General features: G+C 40.2%; 1 protein-coding gene across 1 annotated transcript in view; it reads left to right on the top strand.

Annotated features, from left to right (window-relative positions):
• The first annotated feature begins 18,812 nt into the window (after positions 1 to 18,812).
• The window catches only part of olfm3a (olfactomedin 3a), a 30,459-nt gene continuing 24,369 nt past the window's right edge, over positions 18,813 to 24,902 (top strand). The window contains exon 1 of the mRNA XM_082546564.1: positions 18,813 to 19,342. Within this exon, the coding sequence (XP_082402690.1) occupies positions 19,223 to 19,342 (120 nt within the window). The 5' untranslated portion in view covers positions 18,813 to 19,222. The remainder of the gene's footprint in view (positions 19,343 to 24,902) is intronic.

Raw genomic sequence — 24,902 nt, forward strand, 5'->3', positions numbered from 1 at the left:
GCACAATGGGTCCACATGTTTCTGACAATGCTCTCGAACATTTTGCATTAGATGGAAGCAATTGATACTGAAGATGGGTTAGTGCTGGACTAATAAGCAGTGTTGGGGTGTTTACTCATAAAAAATAATTTGTTGCACATTACTTGTTACTTTTCTAAAAAGTGTTGCATTAAATTACTCAGTTACTCACTGGAGAAAGTACTACTCATTAGATTATATTCGTATTACTCCATAAAAAGCTACAGTCCCAAACACCAATACAGATCCTCCTCCTAATAATAATAATAATAACAACAACGTATACTTTATTGATCACCGTGGGGAAATTCCTCTCTGTATTTAACCCATTCACTCAGTGGGTAGCTATTGGGCACCTGGGGAGCAGTGTGTAGGGACGGTACCTTAGGGTAGCCGTTCAGTGGATTCAAACCCTTGACCTTCCAATCATGGGGCCACCACGCTACCTGCTGAGTTATCCCTGCCCCTAATGAGGACACACTATCTTTCTTTTAGTGCTCACATGTGAACATAATGTTGACAACACAAGGCAAAATTGAAAACCAGCCTAACTAGACTTCAATGCGATCTCCACAGTTATTCTGCTGAGAAACATGAACAGGTAGAAATGAATGCTGCAGGTCTGACCTCTCATTGCTGCCTATTTAAGTTCAGATTCTGGATGTTGGGTTGGGGGTCAGCATACACTCAGCTTGAACATCATTCTGGATTTTTGGCTAGCTTTTTGTTAGCATGCTGTATGTGCAAATGCTTGCAGAGAGCCAAAGTTGTGTTAGCAGTATAATGCCATTGTGTTTTTGTTGTGGTGGCAGTTTGCCATTTACCATTCCACACTTCTTCTTTCGTGCACTAAGAATAAAAGAAATGTTCATATCTTCACTCATGAACAGCTGTAGCCCACACCACCATTTTCCTGCTGCTGTAAGTATCAGCTGATGAGCTGATACTTACAGGAAAAAAAATTAAGTGAACTTACAACAAAATTGTAACTGTAATTTGATTACTGATTTTAGTGCTCTAACACGTTAAATTACTTCATTACTAAAAGATATGACGTCATTACAATACTTGGTGTGCCAAGGTGTACCGTGTACAAAGTAACGGGGTACACTGGACTTTTAACTGCTGCCAGTGTCCCCTGTGTGAAGGCCAACAGCAGCTTTGGTCCATATTTTTATTGTTAATTTTGCTGAATTGTAATCCACACTGATTCAGCAGTGTTTCAGCATGAGCAAGCTGACATTTCCCCAAGACTTGCCAGTCATGCAGCAAGAGTAGTGAAATTACTTGTCCACGCATCTCAGTAGTATACAATATTTCATGTCAAAACAGAAGAAGAAAAAACACAGAGATCTGAAAAGTGGGCTGAAAAGAGGAGAGGATATAGAAAACAAACTAATTATATTTGCAGCAAGGATCCAGGCCACTGTGAATCATTCAGAATCTGGTGAGTAACAGTGGGAATAAATCAATGGAATAATTCACCCATGTCATCAGATATACTCAGGGTGTTCTTTATAAGCGCGATATTAAACTTAAGAGTTCTAGTTGGCATCAAAAAATTGATAGTAGATTCTTATATCCAGACATAAGTCTGCACTAATATTCATAGAGTGTACATATTTTAGTGTTTATTAGCAGTGCTTTGTGATCTCTGTCTCAGGGTTTGGTCTCTCTTCCAAACAGAAAAGCAGCTCTCTTAAAGAAGTGAGTGAGCAGAGATCCACGCCTTTGGTATGTTGAAAGTGAGGCTGCATTGTGTTAGCAGGACTTTTCTTAATATTTACCTGATACCACTATGAATATGTAGGCTATGCTTATTCACTGGGGTTGAATTATTAGACATTACTACCATTTTGGTGGGTGGCCAGTTAGGATCAAATAACAATACAAATAATCCGTTACCATGCACAAGTATTTAGCCACCCCTCATTTTATGGTTTTGAGTAAAGAACCTATATTAAATAGTACGTTTTGGCACTTTGTTGCTGGCGATCTGTTACAAAAACATATCATTTGTTCCCATTTCTTTAGCAGAATCTATTAAAAATGCCAGTGATAACAAACAAGGTGATTAACCAGTTATATGCCAAAAAACTTGGTATGGTGTGCTCTGTGCTCATGAACATTTTAAGGAAATGAGAAAAGTGGGTGACAAAATAAGTAGTAGGTAGATCTAAAACTGTATATGGTAGAAGAACCTATGAATCTGAAAGTCCCTAGGAAATAGGAAAAAAATACAATAAAGACCTGACACAGGTCCTGAGAGACGCAACTGGCTCTTCATTTGATCTGAAATGGCCTCAATGGAAGGGCAGCTGTTTTGTTCTTATGTCAGTAAGTAGTAAAGTTTAATTTTATAGAGCTTTTCAAGAACAAAAGTCACAAAACGTGTTACAATATAAAATGAGATACAACCATTAAGTATGAATAGACAAAACTAAATTAAAAAACTAAAGCACACATGTGCAGGTAAATCTTGGGCTTCTTTTAAAGGTATCAACAGCGGCCACAGAAAGTGCAATGGAAGCAAGGTCCACAACCTGGGAGTCACAACCTTTAAGTCTCCTTGTCTCCACAGTCTTCTTGTGTCCTTAACTTGGACCTGGGCAGCACCAACAACCATTGATGAGCTGACCTTAGACATGGGACCTTTTAGATGACCTGGTGAGAAGCCTTGCAGCAGCATTCTGTAAGTGATCCAGGGATGTTTTCCTTAGGCAAAGGAATAATGGATTGGAATAATCGATGCATGATCAGGTAAAAGCATATATAATCATAATGATAATCTTGGCTGTTTTTTAGAAACTTGTACAAAACAGCCAAGATGCTTATCAAAGCTGAATACTGATCAAAACACCCACATTTTTCACAGGAGGATGAAATGAGTCCATGGGAAAAAAAGCTAAGAGAGACAAAAATGATTTTTTTAAAGAGAAATAATTAGCTGCCATCCAGTTCTTTAGAACATTTTTGTATATTCTGCATGATTTATATAGATGGATATCATCTGTGTAACAGTGGTATGTCATGTCCTTAAAATCATTCAGGATGTCCAAGTGGAAGCACGGGAGTGACAGGGAGAGAATCAATTCAGCGCTAACCCAAAGATGCTGGCAGAAGAAAGACCTAAAAGTACAGGAGCAAAATATTAAACTCTTTGCATTAAATCACCCAAAATTGATTCTGTTCATCTGGATGTAGCGTTTCCAGTGGGAGGAACGTTTTGTCACTCATCCAAGTGACTTCTCCAGTCTCTATGCATTAAAATATATATAAAAATTCCCCACTCGCCCCTGTGGGCGGTCAATCCTTCAAGCTCGGGTCCTCTACCAGAGGCCTGGGAGCTTGAGGATCCTGCGCAGTATCTTAGCTGTTCCCAGGACTGCGCTCTTCTGGACAGAGATCTCCGATGTTGTTCCCGGGATCTGCTAGAGCCACTCGCCTAGTTTGGGAGTCACTGCACCTAGTGCTCCAATTACCACTGGGACCACTGTCACCTTCACCTTCCACATCTTCTGGAGCTCTTCTCTGAGCCCTTGGTATTTCTCAAGCTTCTCGTGTTCCTTCTTCCTGATGTTGCTGTCATTCGGAACCGCTAAATCGATCACTACGGCCGTCTTCCTCTGTTTGTCTACCACCACCATGTCCGGTAGGTTAGCCACCACCATTTTGTCCGTCTGTATCTGGAAGTCCCACAGGATCATATATACATACATACATACATACATACGTACGTACGTATGTATGTATTGTCACGGTCGCAGAGAGTGTGGAGAGTGTGGAGGACTCAGGTGCAGACACAGGCGTGGACACGAAAACTGAGGTCGAACGAAAAGCGAGCCTTTATTGTGGCTGAAGACAAGGAGTGCAAACAAGGCAGAAGCGCAGTGACAAAACTAAACTATAACTAAACTGGGGAAGTGATACCAGGATAAACTATGAAGACACAGGAAACCATAACTATGAATTCAAAAGACTGGCTGTGACAACATGGAGAGTGGGAACACAGACGACGCGACACAGACTACATGAAACACAGAGACTAAATACACATGAGGGATGATCAGGAGAAGTGGCCACACATGGGAGCACAGCTGACACACATGAACCTAACGACAGGACAGGACATTTTTGCACATGTCGAGGAGCGTGTCAGGCTACATTTCACTGTGTGTTATACTTGTATAACTATGCATGTGACAAATAATAAAGAACCTTGAACCTTGAACCTTGAGAGGTGAAACTGAATACACTGACATTGAATACAGACTTTCAAAGTAAAACACGAAACATGGAGATTAGACATGACATGAACTAAACATAACCACGCAGACATGACGCATGAACCAGGGAGACTTAGTACAGGGGGAGATGACATAAACAACTAAGGAACAAGACTAAACAGCAATCTAGAAATTAACTAGGTGAACTAAGCTAGGCACAAATACAAAAGATACATAAAACTCAAACACTGGGTCGCTCGTGATTAAAACAGTGTAGGAGTTCTCTTAGATAATGATGTTTAAGATGAACCTGGAGCTTTCTGGATTTCCACAAATGCTCCACTTTTTGTCAGCTACACTTGAAACAGTCAATACTTTCATTCATCCAGGGTAAGGATTTAGCAGAAGGGCCATTTCTGGTTTTAAAAGGAGCTGCTTCGTTTAAAACAGATAACCTGTAATCATTAAATGACTGGACCATGAAATTTGCATAATTGTTCAGGAAAACAAAAAAGGATAATTGAGGTTAAATACAGCAGAAAATGTATCTACTTAAAGATGATGCGAGAGATAAATAGATGGTAGGATGAGTCAGATCTGAGGAGGAATTAAAAAGAATACATGTGTGTTCAGATATAAAAATAGTCCGTGTTCAGGCCCAGAGAAAAACATGCTCTAAAACATGTTCCTTGTTATGAGTGTGGCCTGCTGCTTGCTGAGTCAGATTAAAAGATTCCATCGAATTAACGATTTTTGCTGTAGATTTATCTGTAGCATCAAATATGTGGGAACTGAGGAGGTCAGGACAGAGGTAAAGCAATGAGTGTTTATAGGTGCCTGTAAGACACAGTGGTGGTGTTGGGGATTTTGTCAAAATGGACTGGGAATGCATAAAAAAGTGTGGTCAGATTTTAGTCCAGCATGCAGTGTTATCTGGAACGTCTTTTTCTGTATGTCAATTATCCCAAACACACTGCCAATGCAGTAAAATCACACCTGGTTAGAAAAACACAATATGGATCAGTAACAGGCATGGACTGACATCCCCAGACCCCGCACCTCAACATTATCAAAGAAGTGTTGATTACCTCGACAGAGAACCGAACCAAAGGCAGTCAACATCCAAAGCAAATCTCTGGATGTATTTGAAGAAGCTGGGAAAAACTATTCCTGAAGACTGCTTAAAGAAATACAAGAAAGCTTGACTAAGAGAGTTCAGGCTGTGTTGAAGAATAAAGATGACTTGGTTTTTTCCCTATATGCTGCATTTACATTTTTGTTTGTGCATGTTTGAATAAATCAATAAAGAAATGAGAGACACAGCAAAACTGAATAACTTACTGTCTGTGTCATATTGAGCAAAGTGCTTACTCTAATTTTATTGTGCATTACTACTCTATAAGTACCACACAGTATACCTTTCTATAATGTCAAATGCGTACATAGTAACCTTTAACCTCAGCATCTGTGGGAAATCCAGACAGAGAATCCTGCATTTCTTTCCCTAAATGCACAGCTATTGGTAAATTAGCTTTAAGTATAATGGAGAAATATATATTCCCTAATAAAATTGGTTTTCAGCTAATCGAACTAATCCTTTGGCTAAATTAGCATAATCTTGTAAATACCAGATACAGGGGCAGAATGCATTACACTCTTAAGTTTGATCTTAACTGTCTTAAATATCAAATCTGACTAACAAGCGAAAACCTATTTTATTATCGTGAGTAATAAAGAGATCTTTATTTGGCTCAAACAAAGGAGGAGTCATACTCAAGAGGCCACTCAACTTCCAGCATTCAAGAGCCAATTATCCAAGTATAAGCTAATTGGCACACTATACATTGTAATTAGCTATGCGCAGTAGGATCAGTGTGTTACTGAAGGTTCTTGAGCTTCATTTGAATAGAAAACACCATTTCAATGAGTCTATTTTATCTCTCACCATGAGAATTTATCAAAACTTCCTTTCATAAAGCCAAGAATGCTAATCAGAGCAGAGAAGAGGTCAAATAAAACATGTTTAAACTTTATTCTCACATAGTGGGTTAACATTAATCTGCAAAATAATGAGCTTTTGATTTTCAAAAAAATAATAAATAAAATATGACAACTATTTCCTATTAATGACATCATCTGAAGCAAAATTAATGACTCACAGTGATAAGGTACACTAATACAGTCCTAGCTTTGCAGCTAAATGCTATTCACTGAGCAGTTATTTCTGCAAATGGACTTTTTTCAGCCTGACATATGAAAGTGGAAGTTTTGTTAATAAAGTCAAACTGCATTAACAAGTAAAAGACTAGCATAGCTATAGCAATGCCACACATCTGTTTTTGATTTGATTTTGATTACAGGAGTGGATTTATTTTTAAGACTGTATGCACGCACAGTGTATGACAGAGCAGTCTACAGGATACACCTTGCTATCCAAGCTAGGCAGCATTTTCGGCTGACGTTGCACTCTTGTCCAAGTATCATCACCTCTTGCTGCTATAAAACAATAGTTTCATACTGTTGTTTTCAAATGATGTCACATAATTAAGGGAAAATACAGCTGAAAGGCAAAATGAGCTCCTATTTGTGCTTTCTAGCTTTTTTATCAGGACTGTCTAGCCAAAATGCTAACAACTGACCACTCAGTCTTTGCACAACAGCTAGGAAAACATAGGGTAAGCCTCTGAATGTGAACACACTGCTAATGCTGTCATGCAAATGCTGTGGCCAAATTCCACAATCCCTCCTCCATAGTATAACAGCCAAGGCTGTTAGTATGTCATTTATTCGTGTTTTGACTAGGTTCATGCCATACAGGGAGTGCAGAATTATTAGGCAAATGAGTATTTTGTCCACATCATCCTCTTCATGCATGTTGTCTTACTCCAAGCTGTATAGGCTCGAAAGCCTACTACCAATTAAGCATATTAGGTGATGTGCATCTCTGTAATGAGAAGGGGTGTGGTCTAATGACATCAACACCCTATATCAGGTGTGCATAATTATTAGGCAACGTCCTTTCCTTTGGCAAAATGGGTCAAAAGAAGGACTTGACAGGCTCAGAAAAGTCAAAAATAGTGAGATATCTTGCAGAGGGATGCAGCAGTCTCAAAATTGCAAAGCTTCTGAAGCGTGATCATCGAACAATCAAGCGTTTCATTCAAAATAGTCAACAGGGTCGCAAGAAGCATGTGGAAAAACCAAGGCACAAAATAACTGCCCATGAACTGAGAAAAGTCAAGCGTGCAGCTGCCAAGATGCCACTTGCCACCAGTTTGGCCATATTTCAGAGCTGCAACATCACTGGAGTGCCCAAAAGCACAAGGAGTGCAATACTCAGAGACATGGCCAAGATAAGAAAGGCTGAAAGACGACCACCACTGAACAAGACACACAAGCTGAAATGTCAAGACTGGGCCAAGAAATATCTCAAGACTGGTTTTTCTAAGGTTTTATGCACTGATGAAATGACAGTGAGTCTTGATGGGCCAGATGGATGGGCCCGTGGCTGGATTGGTAAAGGGCAGAGAGCTCCAGTCCGACTCAGACGCCAGCAAGGTGGAGGTGGAGTACTGGTTTGGGCTGGTATCATCAAAGATGAGCTTGTGGGGCCTTTTCGGGTTGAGGATGGAGTCAAGCTCAACTCCCAGTCCTACTGCCAGTTTCTGGAAGACACCTTCTTCAAGCAGTAGTACAGGAAGAAGTCTGCATCCTTCAAGAAAAACATGATTTTCATGCAGGACAATGCTCCATCACACGCGTCCAAGTACCCCACAGCGTGGCTGGCAAGAAAGGGTATAAAAGAAGTAAAATTAATGACATGGCCTCCTTGTTCACCTGATCTGAACCCCATTGAGAACCTGTGGTCCATCATCAAATGTGAGATTTACAAGGAGGGAAAACAGTACACCTCTCTGAACAGTGTCTGGGAGGCTGTGGTTGCTGCTGCACGCAATGTTGATGGTGAACAGATCAAAACACTGACAGAATCCATGGATGGCAGGCTTTTGAGTGTCCTTGCAAAGAAAGGTGGCTATATTGGTCACTGATTTGTTTTTGTTTTGTTTTTGAATGTCAGAAATGTATATTTGTGAATGTGGAGATGTTATATTGGTTTCACTGGTAAAAATAAATAATTGAAATGGGTATACATTTGTTTTTTGTTAAGTTGCCTAATAATTATGCACAGTAATAGTCACCTGCACACACAGATATCCCCCTAAAATAGCTAAAACTAAAAACAAACTAAAAACTACTTCCAAAAACATTCAGCTTTGATATTAATGAGTTTTTTGGGTTCATTGAGAACATGGTTGTTGTTCAATAATAAAATTATTCCTCACAAATACAACTTGCCTAATAATTCTGCACTCCCTGTATAACCTTCTCATTTGTCATTATTGCCCCAGAATTCTGAGTAATTTTGATGTTAGTCCTGAGAACTAATCCTGATAATGCTGAACTGTTTATTAACTTACATTAGCTAGTTAACTGGCAACTTTGGCCTGAAAATGAAGAAATTCCTCATCCACATTACTGACACATCCTGATGTGATACATATAACTGCATATACTTTTGTACACTTTGATGACAGAGTAACCGGAGAGACTTTAAAAGATGTGGCATATATATATATAAACATCTTCAAAGTGGAAATCTGGCAGGCATGTCACTGTTTTTAGTGGTTAAAATACTGCAACAGTCCCAGAGGTGAATTTACAAGTGAATATTGTCAGTGTGCAATTAATAAACTCTATAAAGAATTTGCAGTTTGTTCTCACATATGTGTTGGAACAGTGGATTGCCCACCAGGGCTCCGCACTGGAACTGCAGTTGTGACTTTAAAATAACCTTGTATGATGTCACAGTGGCTTCATCCACCACTTTAATACTATACTCATATTCACAGCCTTCACTGTATCCATTGTATATGTATACATATATTGGCAGATCACTGGTAAAGTTATTGTCTCATCAAGAATGTGGTTTTGGCATCATCCCATAAAACCCAGTATTGTACGGTGGATAACTGCCACAAACTGGTGCTGTAGTAATGTGCACTCCTGTATTAACAGTGTGCTTGTCACTCATTGCACATCAGAAGAAAGGTTATACTTAAATGTACACATCAAATAAATAAATTCAATATTTATTTCATTTTCTAAGTTTTGAAATAATAACTAGCAAAATGTTTAATCGCTAAAAGACAGCCTCGGTATAACTCCACTCAAAGTTATTTGCTTTTTGGACCCTGCAGCTCTGCAAAATGAAAAAAGACCCCTCACAATGAACTGCTGTTTCTGCCTCACTATTTTTTCCTGTACCAACAAATACCACTTGATGTTGCTGAGCAACTAATGCCAGAAAAGAGGAAGCAAGCATATGAAAAAGGAATAGCACAGCAGAGGGAATGACAGTAAAAGGATAGCAAAGCAATAGCATATAAGGTTTTTAGATGAGCACAGCAAAAGGAATGCAATTCCTGCAAAATGGTAGGGTGAGAACAGAAGAAAGGGGAAATAGAGGAAGGAGTAAAAGAACAATTTGGGGAAAAAAAGGATATTGGTCTATTAAGCTTTGGCATGAAAAACACAATTCACATGCATACTCACTTTTTGTAGCTTTCAGAGCTATGGATGGTGCACTAATGTCTGCCTGTGTGATGTTTCTGGTAAGAAAAGAAGAGAGTCTTGACAAACTGAAGAGGATGTAAGAAGCATTGTAAGTTTTAATGCTTTTCTCAACTCTGGAGAACTCTGGAGTGGACCATCATCTCACTACCTGGATTTTGGACTACCTCACCGACCGACCACAGTATGTGAGGACTCAGGGCTGTGTGTCGGACAGGGTCGTCTGCAGTACGGGGGCCCCACAGGGAACGGTTCTGGCTCCGTTCCTCTTCACCATCTACACTGCAGACTTCTCCCACAATTCCACCCAGTGCTTCCTGCAGAAGTTCTCTGATGACTCTGCAATAGTCGGCCTCATCACTGATGGGGACGACAAGGAGTACAGAGGACTGACTCAAGACTTTGTGGACTGGTGCCAGCTGAACTACCTCCAGATCAACGCCAGTAAAACCAAGGAGCTGGTGGTAGACTTCCGCAGGCACAAGCATTCTCCACTGCAACCACTGAACATCCAGGGTATGGACATTGAGGCTGTGGACAGCTACAGGTACCTTGGTGTTCATCTGAACAACAGACTGGACTGGACTCATAACTCAGACGCCCTCTACAGGAAAGGGCAGAGCAGGCTGTACCTGCTGCGGAGACTCAGGTCGTTTGGGGTGGAGGGCCCACTCCTGAAGACCTTCTATGACTCTGTGGTGGCTTCTGCTATCTTTTATGGTGTGGTCTGCTGGGGCGGCAGCATCTCTGCTGGGGACAGGAAGAGACTGAACAGGGTGATCCGAAGGGCCAGCTCTGTTCTAGGATGCCCTCTGGACCCAGTGGAGGTGGTGAGTGACAGGAGAATGGCGGCTAAGCTGTCATCCCTGTTGGACAACGTCTCCCACCCCATGCAGCAGACTGTGACAGCACTGAGCAGCTCCTTCAGTGGGAGACTGCGGCACCCACGGTGTGGGATGGAGAGATTTCGCAGGTCTTTCCTCCCCACTGCTGTCAGACTCCACAACAAAGACTTTAACTGAACAAACACACACATCCACACATGTGCAATAACACTAAGTGCAATAATCTTTTCTGGCATCGTTGTATTTTTACTCAGTTGTATATAGCATTCGTATTCTATTTTTATCTTATTGTATATTTTTATTCTATTTTATTCTACTGTATATAGTATATTATTTTATTCTATTCTGTACAGCTGTGTACTGTATTTATTCTTATTGTATTCTAATTTTTGCGTCATAACTTTTGCACTGTCCACTTCCTGCTGTGACAAAACAAATTTCCCACGTGTGGGACTAATAAAGGTTATCTTATCTTATCTTATCTTAAATAGGGTATAGAGCACCAAATGCTAAACATGCAGTGCTGAGCAAGTCTTGAGCTAACCTATTTTCTTTATATTTTTATAGAGTTTGCATGTTTTATAATGAGCTTGAAAGTCAACTTTCTTCTTCAACACATCCTGGATTCTCCTAGGCAAGCTTTCTTGTACTCTCTTTAAGTAGTCTTCAGGAATAGCTCTCCAACATAGAAGGACAACCGAACCTCTTTTGTGCCTTTTGTTCTATTCTCTGTCGAGATTATCCCACATTGCTTCAACAATTACAAGATCCAGGCTCAAGTTTTCAGGTTATGGGTCTTCAGGAATTACCTTGTTGGCGAAAAACTGCTATTTTATGCCTGTTAACTGTGTTAGTTTTGATATATTTCATATATATCTAACATATATTAGTATTAACTGTACACACACTTAAGTAGCATCTTTATTGTGGAAAGTTATTTAAAGAAAATCAGTTTATTCCTTATTTCCTCTGATTGGAGATAAACACCTTTAATCAGCTTACAGTGTTTATGCTTGTGTGACATCAATCATGTTACAGAAAAGAACTTCAGCAATTCAAGTGTAAAACTAAAACTAAAGTGTAAAACAGAGTGCCCCCTGGTGACTCAGATGTCCCCCTGATTTGCACAAGTGCTGCTCTTGTGTTACCTTTCACTAAAAGAACACAAGACCCCTATAGATAGAGTTGGATGTCTCGAGACCGGTCTTGGTCTCGGTCTTGGTCTCGTCTCGACTTGGTCTTGGTCTTGTCTTGGTCTCGATACCCTCTGGTCTTGGTCTTGTCTTGGTCTCGGATTAGGCGGTCTTGACTACAAGTCTACCTATAGCTCTATGAGATATCTCGAAACATTTTTATTTTTCATTAATGTGAACAAACACTTTTTTCTGACAGACACTTGTCATGGACAGGCTGTCTACGTCTTTTAAACCAGACTGGAGAAATCCATGGAGGCACATTGTTTTTATGGTATAAATTGGATGCAAAGCACTTTTTTTCAAATATTATGTCACTGTTGCCACTATGATGACAACAAGTTAAAATGTTGCATTGCACAGTAGAACTCTATAACTCCTTTGCATGAAGCAGCACATCATGCTTCGTGGTATGCTTCATCTCTCATGGGTGACTCAGTTTAACAACCACTCATTGATTTCTTGAAAACACATTCACAGGTTCACAGGTGATGAATCCTACAGCCTTTACTGCTCTGCTGACCTTTCCTTTGGCTTCACCATGAGCTTTATGTTATCAGTGGATTAAAGTTACTTATTTCAATTATTAGTCATGTTCATATGGAATCCACACATCGCTTTTGGTGCTTTTTTCAAACTTTTTGTATAAACTGTAATGAAACTTGCCTTGATGAGTAACGAACCTATCTCAAACATATCTTTCACAATTCTTTCACTGCAGTAGAGATCTGGTGCCATGAAATATCAGACACAAAGGATCTATAAAACTGCGGCTCTTATTGTCTGTGTACCATTATATACTTTACATGCCCCGATCATACCGCTGTGCCCTGCTTTGGAGTGTCTGATTTTTGGAAGTGAGACTGGCAGCTTCAGCTTGAACAAGGTAAGTACTAAACAGTTAAAAACACCGTCGACATCAGTGTTTATCTAACAGCCATGCTGCTACTTCAAATATCTGGAGGCTTTACAGATACCTAGTACCTCAGAAAAAACAGTCCATGCTGGAGTGAAAACGTGCCCATACTAAGATGTGTCCATGTGAAGTGCTCACACTTCCTTTGGACTTGGTGTGTTCTTATCATCCACGGCTTAACTATCTTTAAAAGTCGGCCCTTCCATGCTGAGCTAAAGCTCAAGAGTCCCCTTCTGAACAAAACCACTGGGAAAACAAAACAAAAAAACCCACTGTGGCTGCTGGTAAATCTTGTTTACTGAGACTCTGACTGGCCAGCTCCCCAGACTACTTATTAGATGCCCTACAAAGAAAACTAATGTAGATGAACATACACACACACACACACGCATTCACACACAAACATTTATCCCTCAGTGATGCATTAACCTTTAACCTCAGCTTACATCTGGTAAGCACACAGACATATGTGCAAACATGTCAGCTAATGTGAAATAACACTAATGGTGTCTCATACACCAGCTAAACGGCTGATACATCATGGACGTCTGTACTTCTGTGTTTTGCTGATGACCTTTGATAAGTCCAAAATAGAACTGAAGACCACAGGGAGATGAGAAGCAAAGAGAGTGTGAGACTGAGCTGTTTCAAGGTGTAAAAAACAGCGATCGGATGGAAGCTTTAAATTAGCAAAACAAATAGCACTATTCAGAGATGGAGCAATGAATGACGCAAAAGCATTGTACATAGATGTGTGTTAACAGCTTTGCACATGACAAACAGCAGAGCCTGGAGTTCCCAAACACAATCTTCTTAAAGAATATAGAAATAAGCCCATTGCTCTCCGAGCAGTAGCAGGTCTGTTTAATTTTAATTACTCGAACTTAACCGTCTGAACCGGCTCTGTTCTTGCTCCATTAAGACTCCATTATACTGGTGGGAACAGGCATCGCATCACTTCTGGTATTTCTTTTCTGTTCAACTACAGATTTAATTCCTTTAATTGTCCCAGGAAAAAAAAACTAGAGGTCGCATTTAATTAAGATGCAAACACGGATGCAAGCTGCTTTTCCTTTCACTGTCAGTGTTTCTTCATCTAAAAAAGAAGGGCTGAGAAAGTCTTTGTGGGGCTCATTGGTAAGCAGTGTTTATGGTGGTGTAGAGAAAACTGCTTCACTCCCCATTGCTGTAAAACTATGACCAACATTTCTGTCTGCTACTGAAGAAACACTGTGCTGCAGTCTGAATACAGCAAACCACCGGGAACAGCAGACTGCTGAAAAACATCCTTTAAGGAACTCTAAGGAATTAGAAGTAAAATATGAGGGGGTGAATAAGCAAAGGCCACAAAGCACAATGCTAATCTGATCTCACCTGGTGTAATCTAATTGGTTTGGTGGGGAAAACATGATCCAGACTTGTTCATGGTAAAGGTTTTACACATTTATTCTAAGAGCATTTGGGGGCATCACGAGTGAACCAGACACAAGCTTAGTGTCCACCTATGGTGTGTCCTAACTGTTTTGTTTTAAAAGCTTTATAAAGAGTCAATTAATATTTAACCTTTCATATTCCCGATGTTTGCACTTGATGAAGGTGGTTTCAGTTAGTATGGACTTCTCACTTCTTTGAACTACCTTCAAACTACCCTCAAATTACTATATTCCCCTGGAGATCTCAATGCTTTATTGCCTTTTTACCTTTTTTGGGTGCTATCTGTTTAAGTTGTCCTGTTGCTTTTGTCTGCTCAGTGTGTTTTATAAAGGTTTTTCTTTCTTTCTTTCTTTCTTTCAGGTAAAACTTCTGAAAACTAGAGTTTAATTTTAATGACACTGCCTCAGAGTATAAAAATGTAATATTTACAGCTTAAAATTAGATTTTTTGTTTTGTCATGTCTTTTAAGCACGTTTAATAATATAATTCAGAAGTAAAACTATTTTTTCTGGTATTTTTGAAATCTCACTTTGGCATGAGGATAAGGAAACTAAAGTGTGTCTTATTCAGAGAGCTCAAGATTTTGCTTGAATGTTACTGTTGACTAAATCTGGGGGTGTTTTTTCCAGGTGAAAATAACAATAATAACTTTTTTAAGGCTTAGAGCTTGGGAAGTGAATGAAGAATGTTTTCTTCTTTTTATAGACCTCCTTCTATATATGTAAATACATATTAAGATGGGTGAAAGAAAGATAAGGTTGAATTGCATGTCTGTTTGATCTGTGTAGCAAATGAATCAAAATGACCTTATTTTAATCATCATGTACATTAGCCATAATCCTCTGCACAATTCTACTTAGCTACCCCGTAATTTGTAGCAGCATGAATAATAATAACACGATATTGGATGTGGCTTATTTGAATGAATTTCAGAATTAAACATTTCATCAGCTACACCAGCATCTACTGAACTGCATTCTGAGTAGGACAAACTGGAGATTTAAGTTAATTTTTTAAGGATTGACTGACCTTGTACGGATGAAGAGGAAAGGTGACCAATCAAAGTTGGCTGGGATCAACATTTCTAGCACAGAAATAATGTTGAGGCATCAACCAATCATAAGTCCCTGTGTTTACACAGTGTAACACTGCGCATCATTGCACAGTGGCAACAGTGTCACTGGTGACACTTTGTCTTTACTGTATGTCACTTTTTCTATTGTGCTTTCATCCTGGCGGCTCTTTGATGCTCAAAGCGAGCATGTCAGCATGCTTATGTTACATCATCTCTAATTTATATAGATAGCTATAAGATTATATCCCATTATATTTATCATCCCACTTTCGAGTGTTAGCACACCAAGAGCAGTCAATTACCTCTAATTACATAGTGATGTGAATGCCATTTTTATGCCATAAAACTGTGATGCTGCTAATAATTATACATGGCTGAAGTTATTACAATTTTTCTAGAGGCAATATGCAAATTCTGTGTGAATGCAATGTAATGCTTTTCTAGTCTTACTCTCTATTTAAATTGTTTTAGATCACAAGTCTAGACGCTATACACTAGGACTTTATCCACCTCTCATCCATTACCTAACAGGAGTCACTGTTTACCCTTTCCGTGTCTTTGGACTGTAGGAGGAAACCCATATAAACAACTAGAAACAGGTAGAAAATGCTGACTACACACAGAGAGGACAATTGAAACTGGAAGCTCATTGCTATGAGGTCAAAGTGCTAACCACTGCACCACCGTTACAATGCCCAGAAGTCTGTAATACTTTGTCTAATCTAAAGATAACATGGACGTGAAGGTTAAACCAAAGCAAAAGCCAGGCTATCACTAAAGTATTTAGCATTCATCACATGTGGACCATGAATGTTTGTGCAAGATTTCATGGAAATCCATCCACGAAATACGTATTAAGATCGGTCTAAGAAAGATAAGGTTGAATTGCATGTCTGTTTGATCTGTGTTGCAGCTGAATCAAAATAACCTTATTTTAATCATCATGTGCATGTACATTAGCCATAATACTCCTTATTTAAAGGTTAAAGTTTGTACAAGTTCAAGTACAAATGTATTAAAGCATCGAACTGATGACCCTGTGAAGAACATTTTACTGATTTATGCTTTTAGTTTGCTTCAAAGTATGCTTCAGCATTCTCACCATGATCTCCAATTCATAAAATAGCAAGGATGAACTTTTCACTTTTAGTGCTTTGCTTTTTGAAATATTTATCTTAACGTGGGGAGCTGCAAACGTAGAAAGTGAGTGTGTGTAGCTGCTTCAATAAAAAAATAAGAAATTTAGAAATTTGAGAACAGAGCTCAAAAGCTTTCAAACATCCTGAAGAATAAAGGATGCTCGTAACAACCGGCTTGTTGTCTAGAAACATAGATCAGTGTAAGACAGTGAAGAGCGAGAGAAGCAGTCTGGATAGACTGAGACTGACAGAACTCAACGAGAACCCCCAACACAGTGTCACAAACCAGATGACCAGATCATCAACAGCCCTGCTGACTACCACTGCCAGCATGATATAGACAATGATTATTTAAAGCTGTTGTTGCTATGAGTGATTCTAAATCATGGGGTGTACTTAGATTCTCACAGGACTTCACGGAGTCCAGTAAAAACTTTCTTTTTCACTCATAATCCTCCATCCACTATATCCACAGATCTCTAGCTGAACCACATGTGTACAGATTCAGTGCACTGTACCTGAAATATTTAGATATTCAACATGGACAGATTTCTCCATTTACTATTAAAGCTTCTCTCTCTTTCTCATAAGTTCAGTCGTGCATCTGCACTGCTTTCCTCAGCTTTTTATTTTTATTTAATTTCGCGTTTTTCCTTTCAACAAGTGCGCTGTGCACCACAACTGCATTTCCATATATACAGTGGGGCAAAAAAGTATTTAGTCAGCCACCGATTGTGCAAGTTCCCCCACTTAAAATGATGACAGAGGTCAGTAATTTGCACCAGAGGTACACTTCAACTGTGAGAGACAGAATGTGAAAAAAAAATCCATGAATCCACATGGTAGGATTTGTAAAGAATTTATTCGTAAGTTAGGGTGGAAAATAAGTATTTGGTCACCTCAAACAGGGAAAATCTCTGGCTCTCACAGACCTGTAACGTCTTCTGTAAGAAGCTTTTCTGTCCCCCACTCGTTACCTGTATGAATGGCACCTGTTTGAACTCATCATCTGTATAAAAGACACCTGTCCACAGCCTCAAACAGTCAGACTCCAAACTCCGCCATGGCCAAGACCAAAGAGCTTTCGAAGGACACCAGGAAAAGTATTGTAGACCTGCACCAGACTGGGAAGAGTGAATCTACAATAGGCAAGCAGCTTGGTGTGAAAAAATCAACTGTGGGAGCAATCATCAGAAAATGGAAGACATACAAGACCACTGATAATCTCCCTCGATCTGGGGCTCCACGCAAGATCTCATCCCGTGGGGTCAAAATGATCATGAGAACGGTGAGCAAAGATCCCAGAACCACACGGGGGGACCTGGTGAATGACCTGCAGAGAGCTGGGACCAAAGTAACAAAGGTCACCATCAGTAACACACTACAACGGCAGGGAATCAAATCCCGCAGTGCCAGACGTGTTCCGCTGCTGAAGCCAGTGCATGTCCAGGCCCGTCTGAAGTTTGCCAGAGAGCACATGGATGATACAGCAGAGGATTGGGAGAATGTCATGTGGTCAGATGAAACCAAAGTAGAACTTTTTGGTATAAACTCAACTCGTCGTGTTTGGAGGAAGAAGAATACTGAGTTGCATCCCAAGAACACCATACCTACTGTGAAGCATGGGGGTGGAAACATCATGCTATGGGGCTGTTTTTCTGCCAAGGGGACAGGACGACTGATCCGTGTTAAGGACAGAATGAATGGGGCCATGTATCGTGAGATTTTGAGCCAAAACCTCCTTCCATCAGTGAGAACTTTGAAGATGAAACGAGGCCGGGTCTTCCAACATGACAATGATCCAAAACACACCGCCCGGGCAACAAAGGAGTGGCTCCGTAAGAAGCATTTGAAAGTCCTGGAGTGGCCTAGCCAGTCTCCAGACCTCAACCCCATAGAAAATCTGTGGCGGGAGTTGAAAGTCCGTGTTGCTCGGCGACAGCCCCAAAACATCACTGCTCTGGAGAAGATCTGCATGGAGGAATGGGCCAAAATACCAGCTACTGTGTGTGCAAACCTGGTAAAGACCTATAGTAAACGTTTGACCTCTGTTATTGCCAACAAAGGTTATGTTACAAAGTATTGAGTTGTATTTTTGTTATTGACCAAATACTTATTTTCCACCCTGATTTACGAATAAATTCTTTACAAATCCTACCATGTGGATTCATGGATTTTTTTTTTTCACATTCTGTCTCTCACAGTTGAAGTGTACCTCTGGTGCAAATTACTGACCTCTGTCATCATTTTAGGTGGGGGAACTTGCACAATCGGTGGCTGACTAAATACTTTTTTGCCCCACTGTATATCCTACCGAACAATCATTCCCCCATCATTACTAAACTGATAAACCATTACCTCTTCAGCATTCGGATAATGATCTCACACCTGAAACCTCCTGTCCCACAATGGCCTCATTAGCCATTTAAGACATTATCTGCGTGAAGGTTGTGTAAATGAAAAATCTGGTCGCTTTTCACAAGGCATTCAGCACAGGCAGATAGATAGAAGTGCAGTCACATGGTTGGAGCGCCTCCCCTGCAGCTTGCTGGAACTGAAATATTTGAATATTTCCCCCTGTCTCAAAACTTTTTTTTCCTCGGCACTGCCCTCAGTCGGAGCGCTGTGTGTGATGCCGCTGAACGCGTGGTTGCAGTGCCGCGGTCGGAGCGCTCTCTCTGCGGTTCCACAGCAATAAAAAAAAGAAAGAAAAACGCGTGAGGTGAACAAAAGGACAGGAGCTCCATGATAAAGGACTGTATCTTGGAGAAAAGTGGCTGGCCGGAGCCCGTCAGCATGCGGGTCCTGTTGAGCGTCCTGTACCCGGTCCTTTCCCTCACCATCTTCGGATTGTATCCCTCTATGGTGAGTTTGATTTTTTGACACTTGTTCCGTTACAGAGCGAGGATGTCGTTTTCCGCGCACTAGCCTGCTAAGGGGTGAGGATGCACAACCTGTAGTTTCTCCACAGTAACCCTCGCACTGATAGATGCCACAGTTTGTTCTACGATGGTATGCCCAACTTCGCTCTAAAGTCGCAGTGCTTTAACGGGATTTAATGAGGTTCACGAATGTGCAGGAAGTACAGCACGTCGGTTTGGGTTTGGTGCGCATAGCTGCCCTTATTTCCATGAAAACTTTGAATAAATATAATGCCTGGAGCCATTCTCTAAAATGTAAACTGAAGCCGTCCCACATTTTTTCTAAATGCAGTGCTAGTTAGTAGAAAATGCGTATGGCTTATTACCAAATACACCGTGCGTTCTTTTCTTTCTTTTTTTAAATTCACCTGGGTCTGTTTTCCCAATAAGCCAAAAAACGGCCACGTAGTTAATTTGTTCAATTTCTTTATGAAAATAAAAGGAAATCATTCTTTTGTGAATAATACATTTTGGTTCGTCACCCATCTTGGCCACTTGTGGATGTCATTTCGTTTGAAAGCTGAACAGGTTGTAATGCAGTTGTGAGAGAAGGTGCACAGCATTTCACCGTAAGCTATGGGCTGTTTCCTGTCTAATAGATGTGAAGCTTCAGCCCTAAGCCACCATCCGTGCCCTATATGGTGAATACTTCAGCAGCAAAATCTTCCACAAAGGAGCGTCTCGCTCTTTTGTCAGTGACGCTGTTTCTGTCAGGATTTGTTGGTTTGTCTTTGCGTTTAACCTTCAGAAAATTGGAGGAAAGTAGAATTTCAAGTGTAGTTTTTTTGCTCAAAAATTCAAGTCTGAAGCTCAGTTTATCGAGCTCAAGGTTTTCTGTGGAGCTGTCCACTCTGTGGTGCTGAAACTGTGGTTCTTCCCAACTGGAAAACCAGAAAATCGACTTCATCCAACATTTGTATGCAGTTTCCAAAAGCGCAATAAGAACACTCTATGCTTTATTCATAGGGGTGAGTTCCTTGATCCTTTACTAGTCTTGGAACAATTAGGTGATTAATCAATTAGCGCACAGACAGAAAATGAATAGGTGGCAGTTTTTTTAATGAGTTCATTCTTTATGTCATCAAGATGACAGTGTCTCCTGCATATACGTCCTCAAAATACTGCCTCATTTTTCTCCTTCACATGATTTCATGATTCCTCTGTTCTTCATCTCTAACTTTTATCTGTATACTTTATAAGTTAATCAGTTGATTAGCTCATCCCTGCTATATACTGCATATGTTTTCATTATTTCATCACTAGTGAACTCTGTAAATCTGCTCGTTGGTATTCTCTCTATATTTTAGATGTTTTTTCTGCAAAGGCAGTTGTGGTTTCCTCTGACTATCATTCAGTTCGCTCTCTATCTTTTATCTCTTTGTGATTAAATCGATGAATACACCGTTGCCATTGAGGAGATATTGTGCTTGATCAAGAGCTGCATGCAAATTGCTTGCATGGCCCCAAAGGCCTTTCAGCTTCAGTGTTTAAAAATGATCTGGAAAGGGAAACCTTTTATGGTATTACACTAAGCTGGAAATTATTAAGCTGTCACTCACATGTTTTCAGACCTTATACATAATGCTTTCTTCAGTGTAGTAAGTGGTGGCAGCTGTTACTTCTTGGCATTTAAGTTTATTTGTTCATTCTGCCTTCATTACCCCTCAAATGTTCAGTTGGGCAACTTGAAAATAACCTTTTACAAACCAGACCTTGGACAAAGAGGCTAGAACTAAGGCTAATGGTATGAATTTTCCTTTGTTGCGGAGTGGCACAATCTGGTTTGGCAGATATTACCTCTGCAGTGTAGACAATGGATCCCTAAAGAGCTTTTGTGAGAAAATGAAATATTTGCATAGTGTAGTTTTCCCTTATGGTCTGTGCCAGCCGGGTAATTACACAGTGGCTGCTAACGGCACAGTGTTACTCTCATTATGATCAAAATGATGACTGGGATTTGTGTTTTATGATTACACGTGATAGTCTGCACCCAGAGGACGTATCGATTGAAGAAGAACGAGAGACGTAATTGACCTGAAGAGTCTGACATCAGTCCTGATGCCAAAAATTAAACTGCCCACTTCAAATTCAACACCCATATCTTTCCTCATAGTCCAAGCTAATAGCAGCAATTTTGTCTATAAATAATCACACAGTGCTTTTATGTAAGGTGTTACGTGTTAACATGTTTTAGCGAGTGCTTAACACGATAGGCTTTTTTTTTTCATGGCGAGGCTTAAAGTAATCAATGACTGACATGTCTTTTGCGACAAAAGGGGCAATGCTGTTTCCTGTGGAAAGTTTTTTCTTGGTGAGACAAAAACAGCAAATCCCTGTCAGTTTCCTTAGAATAATTAATTCTTCTTTGGATATAAATGACAAATGATGTGCACGACTGCACAAAACATAACTGGTGTGAATAATGTGAATTTTTCTGGGGATTTTGTTACAACACCAGTGGGATGGAGCTTTGTGTAGGCACTTGCCCTCTCTGGTAGCCATTGTGAGTAGGTGGCAGGCAGGAGTACACAACCTGCAGGAACGCACACACACACACACACACACACACACACACACACACACACACACACACACAGAGTTCAAATAGTCCCTTTTATTAATATAAATGCCAGGTTTGTCAGTTTACAGAGATGCTGTTTTCAGCCTCAGTTTTGGCTGAAATGTTTCAGGTCACTTAATCAGGTTTTGATCACATATGAATAATATGAAATGAAAAATGATCATGGGTGCATGGGAGAGCATACTGTGACTGATCCAACACTGATCATTAATCATCTTAAACACAGAAAGGCATTTATGTAGCTATTGTTTTGCGGGGCTGAAGGAGGCTATCTGTCAGGAACTGATGTTGTCTCTTGCTTGTTTGAAATCAGTTTTTCAGCTTGGATTAGCATTTATATGGATGATACACTCCGGGAAATTTGTTGAGCACAGATGCCATATCAAAAGATGAGAGGTGCCATAGGCACACACCTACTCATATCCACACAGTGGTTAAACAATGGAGGTTTTACACTTCACATGACTATTTCCACCAGGAGCTAAATTAAAAATGACATCTTCTAACTATGTGTCAACATAAACCAACCAAACTGTTAGCCACAAGTCGGCACGCAAAGTCATTAGTCTGATGCTGCTTGTTTCATGATGGAAGCAGGAAGGAGGTTGTCAGGGCTCTTGGACTGGAAATAAAGAAAGCAAGTCACCGATGATGGATGGGGACAGTTTGTGCAAACAGCAGGATAAATATGAGGCACTTTTTGGACTAAGAGATGTTAGACCTTTTGAGTCACTGAGAGGTTGTAATGACTTTTCTGTCAGTTTTTAAAGAAAAATAAATAGTTTTGTACCTGTCTGTTGAGAAGTATGTGGCAGGCTGACGGAAGAATTCAGTTGACCTTGTGTTTGTAGCGGTTGAATTCATCCTTTTGTTTAGCAGCACGGTGTCTAAATACAGACAACTATAGACACCCACAAACAAGCCCTGAAGAAGTTTTTACTTTTGCACCTTTGCTTCTCCCTTTTCTGGCGACTGGCCATCATATTCACTCAAAAACAGATACTTACCAAGAGATTGCAGTTATGTGGGCAATTATCAATCGCTTAAAGTTTCCATCTTTTTGTATATAGGTGATGATTATAACTCTTGAAGTGACATTTCCTCGTTTTATTTTACTTGTAGTTTTTTTCCCCTCTCATCTGAGTGACTGCAGCTTAGTTAATAATAAGTCTAAGCATAATTACAGGAGTTGAAACATGATGTTGAAACTACCAGGGGCATAGTTACAGCCCTCTCCCTGTTCCCCTTTTGATTACTATAATTACAGCCCAAGCGTATATCAGCTGCATATTACTGGATAAGAGCTGAAAGGCTTAACATGAGAGGACTGGAAGACCTTTTTAGCCTGGAAAAATGGATCTTATACTTTCAGAGGTATTTAGAGCCAGATAAAGACAATAATTCCTGATGTCTTACTTAGATGCTGACAAACTGGAGCAGAGTTGAGTTTTTAGACTGATGTCAATAATTTAAATAGTCATTAGAGTCAAAGTAAACATGCATCAGAATGCATGAATTTCTTTCTAAGCGGTGTTTACCAGATGTGTTTCTAAAATGGGCCAATAATAGGATTGTTCTTAGTAGAGATAGGCATGTCTCCAAAAAGAACATTTTTGAAAGAGCAGGTTTGAAAGGTTGCCTCTGAACAAACCACAAGATATTTCAAAAGACATTTGGAACAACATCCTTGGGCAGAAAAGAGCAAAGTGGAGATGTTTTAATGTGCACCACCTCATACCAGCTGTCAAGCACCGTGGTGGAGGCGTAATGATTTGATGAGAATCTGGGCATATTGCAGTCGGTGACTAAGCCTTGAACTCCTCTGTATACCAGAATACCAATGCTACAGCCAACTGTGAGGCCATCTGTGACAGTTAAGGCGTGATCTAGAGTGGGTCTTGGAGGAAGACAGTGATCCCAAGCACAGCAGCAAAAATCCAACAGCATGGCTGAAAAAGAGAAGAATCAAAGTGTTGCAATGACCCAGTCAAAGTCCAAACCTCAACCAAACTGAAATGCTATGGTGGGACCTCGAGAGAGCTATGTGCAAACAAAAGCCCTTAAACCTCAATGAACTCAAGCATCCATCCATTCGCTTCCGCTTATCCTTTTCAGGATCGCAGAGGATGCTGGAGCCTATCCCAGCTGTCATAGGGCGAGAGGCGGGGTACACCCTGGACAGGTCGCCAGTCTGTCGCAGGGCCAACACACAGAGACAGACAACCATTCGCTCTCACATTCACTTCCACTTTCACACCTATGGGCAATTTAGGTTGATCAATTAACCTAACCCCACTAATTGCATGTCTTTGGACTGTGGGAGGAAGCCAGACTCAAGCACTCAAGCAATGCTGTAAAAAAAAAAAAACAGTCACAACAATCACTTTTAGTTTTTGCTGTTACGTTTAACAGGGTTCTACTAGCTTTTGAGTCAGGGCTTTATTTGGCTTAATATGTTTTCATATGACTGTTGCCTGCTACAACACAGCTGAAACTTTCATGGACCTCAAATGTGCATCATTATAAAGCCACTCATGTGCTTTACTGTCAGTGTTTATTTAATACACTTGTTCACAAGCGTTTTGCCCAGTACATAGGCACTGGAGCAGGAGGAATAAATGTGCCGTGAAATTGGTCTTTATATTTTTGGAACTTGAACTTGAACGGGTGCTAATGTTGGAATCCAACTGGGGACCTTTTGCTTTTTAGGTAGAGATGTAAACTACCTTACAGCCTTTTGTTCAAAGTGCAAAAGAGCTGCAAGATCAGTAACATTACAACAATGAATCTGTACATTCTTTAGTACTGAACAGAAAAGATAACAATCGTTTAAAAGGTATTTCCCCATTCATCAGGTATACGAGTTTGCTCTTGGTGCAGATGCTGTAACATCTAGAATCCAGAATGATGACTCCTTATGCAC

This window comes from Aulonocara stuartgranti (genome assembly GCF_965226115.1).
Source record: "Aulonocara stuartgranti genome assembly, chromosome: 9".
Classification (NCBI taxonomy): Eukaryota; Metazoa; Chordata; class Actinopteri; order Cichliformes; family Cichlidae; genus Aulonocara; species Aulonocara stuartgranti.